This window comes from Myotis brandtii, unplaced genomic scaffold, assembly GCF_000412655.1.
Source record: "Myotis brandtii unplaced genomic scaffold, ASM41265v1 scaffold797, whole genome shotgun sequence".
NCBI classification, from domain to species: Eukaryota; Metazoa; Chordata; class Mammalia; order Chiroptera; family Vespertilionidae; genus Myotis; species Myotis brandtii.
The window spans coordinates 303,186-305,316 of NW_005371210.1; the positions used below are offsets into that span (position 1 = coordinate 303,186).

The 2,131-nt window shown below is 63.3% G+C and overlaps 1 protein-coding gene across 1 annotated transcript in view; it reads left to right on the forward strand.

Annotated features, from left to right (window-relative positions):
• ASPSCR1 (alveolar soft part sarcoma chromosome region, candidate 1) overlaps positions 1 to 2,131 on the forward strand; it is a 30,223-nt gene that overhangs the window by 13,198 nt on the left and 14,894 nt on the right. Inside the window, exon 3 of the mRNA XM_014531240.1 lies at positions 41 to 141. Coding sequence (XP_014386726.1) covers positions 41 to 141 — 101 coding nt within the window. The remainder of the gene's footprint in view (positions 1 to 40; positions 142 to 2,131) is intronic.

The window sequence follows — 2,131 nt, forward strand, 5'->3', positions numbered from 1 at the left end:
GCGGGCCGCCCTCCCCGCCTCAGCCTCCTCTCCTGCTCAGGTCCGCATCGCGCTGCAGCTGGACGACGGCTCCAGGTTGCAGGGCACTTTCTGTTCCGGGCAGACCCTCTGGGAGCTCCTCAGCCATTTTGCTCAGACCAGGTGAGTGTCAGGGAGGGCCCGGTGGGGCCTGCACTGCGTGGGCGCTGCATCCTGTGGGGACGGGTCGGGGGCGAGGGCTGCTGTGCACCAGCCTTCCTGGCCGGTGCTGGTCACCAGCAGCGCGTCTTTCCGGGCGTGGCTTCCTGGTGCCCTCTTTGCGCCCTTTGGGGGGCTGAGCGGCCCCACGCAGGAGGGGAGAAGCGGGTGCTGACAAATGCTCACCAGGAAAATGGGTCGTGTTGGTTTATTTATTTATTTTTTAATTGTGTTCAGAGAGGAAGGAAGAGGGAAGGGGAGATAGAAACATCAGTGATGAGAGAGAATCACTGATCGGCTGCCTCCTGCATGATCCGGGATCAAGCCCGAAACCCAGGCCTGTGCCCTGACCGGGAATCGAACCGTGACCTCCTGATTCATAGGTAGATGCTCAACCACTGAGCCACTACGGCCGTGCGTGGGTCGTGTAAAGAGAAAGTTCTGTTGATGATGATGGGTGTGTGTCAGTTTCTGCCGAATGAACAGCGTGAATTCTGCCCCTTTAAGTTTGGTCTCTCGTGTGATGGAACTCTGTCCCCTGTGAAGCTCGGCCAGCAGAAGGGAAGGGACCCCACAGATGAGGAGGAAGCAGAGGCAGGAGCACAGGCTCCACGTGTGGGGACCTGCTGATGGGGCAGAGAGCTCGGGCACCGCGGTTCAGGGTCACACAGGCCCTGCAGGAGGGGTCGGCTTCTGTGCTGTGCTGAAGCTGTAGTTCACGCGGGGACAGTGACGACCGCTCCTGCAGGAAAGGGGGTGATGGCAGGAGGCCCCCAGCCGCGGGAGAATGTCCGTCCTTAACACGAGTGCTGGGCCCAGTCACTGCGCCCTTTCTCTGTTGCTTACGAGCAGGTCACGTCCCTCCTAGAAACCCCTCCGCGTCGTCTCCACGCGGTGCAGGTCCAGTGTGTGGGCTGCTCGTGCACCAGCCACCAATCCCCTCTGTGTAGTTCCTCCCGAGAGGGGGTTCCAGAGGCAGAGCGGCTGGGCGGCCGTGAGGGGCACCCCACGTTTGAGCTCCAAGAGCTGCCAGCCCAGCTTTCCTGGGAAGCTGCTCCTTGGCAGAGGTCACTAACAGAGAAGCAGGGTGAAGTGGGTGCCCATGGGGACGGGCGGCAGCATCAGCCCCAAAGCAAGGCCAGGGGCCTGATTGGCTGGGGCCATGCGGGGGCTGGGCAGGACCAGTAGCTGCCTTCGGCTGCAAGGACCCCGCTGGCGGGGGGCAGGGGCTCAGACTCTGGGTCCCACAGGAGGGGCCGTGCAGGGAGCTCGGGGAAGAGGCAGGCGCCCCAGGACAGGTGGCGGGCGGGTCTCGGCAGAGCCATGGGGTGAGTGGGCACCGGGCCACGTCCTCTGCATAGGGATCAGGGAGTTGGTGGTCCAGCTCTGACCTCTGACCCCCGAGTCTGGGGCTACTCACTAGCCACGTGACACACACGTGGCCACATGTGCGTGCGCAGAGGCGGTGAGGAATCTTCTGGTCGCCACATCAAAGGAGAGTAAAAACACGGGCAGTTAACTTTAGGAATTTGATGAACTTGACTCAGTATATCCAGAACGTTTCCCTGCGACCGTGTGCTCCGCAGGAAGAACGAGGTGTTCTGAGTTCTTTGGGGTAGGAGGTCTCACCTGGAGCAGACCCCGCTTGGGCCGGCCACCGGGCGAGCTCGGGGCCTACCTGGGCTGGTCGCTGCCTCGGATGGCACTGCCTGGACCTGGACTGGCCAGTCCTCCCTACCTCTTGGGTGTCAGCTGCCGGAGGGCCTCCAGGCGAGGGCTCCTTGCCCGCCACCCCAGGTTGCATCTGCCCCGAGGCCTGGGCCTTCTGCTCCCAGCCTGACTTCACAGCCGCGCCCGCGGCTCCATCCCCCCAAGAGCACACCCCGAACCCAGTGTCCCCGGGAAGGCCGGCGTGTGCCTGCTTCTCCTGTGGGGGCCCTGAGGTGGGGTGTGT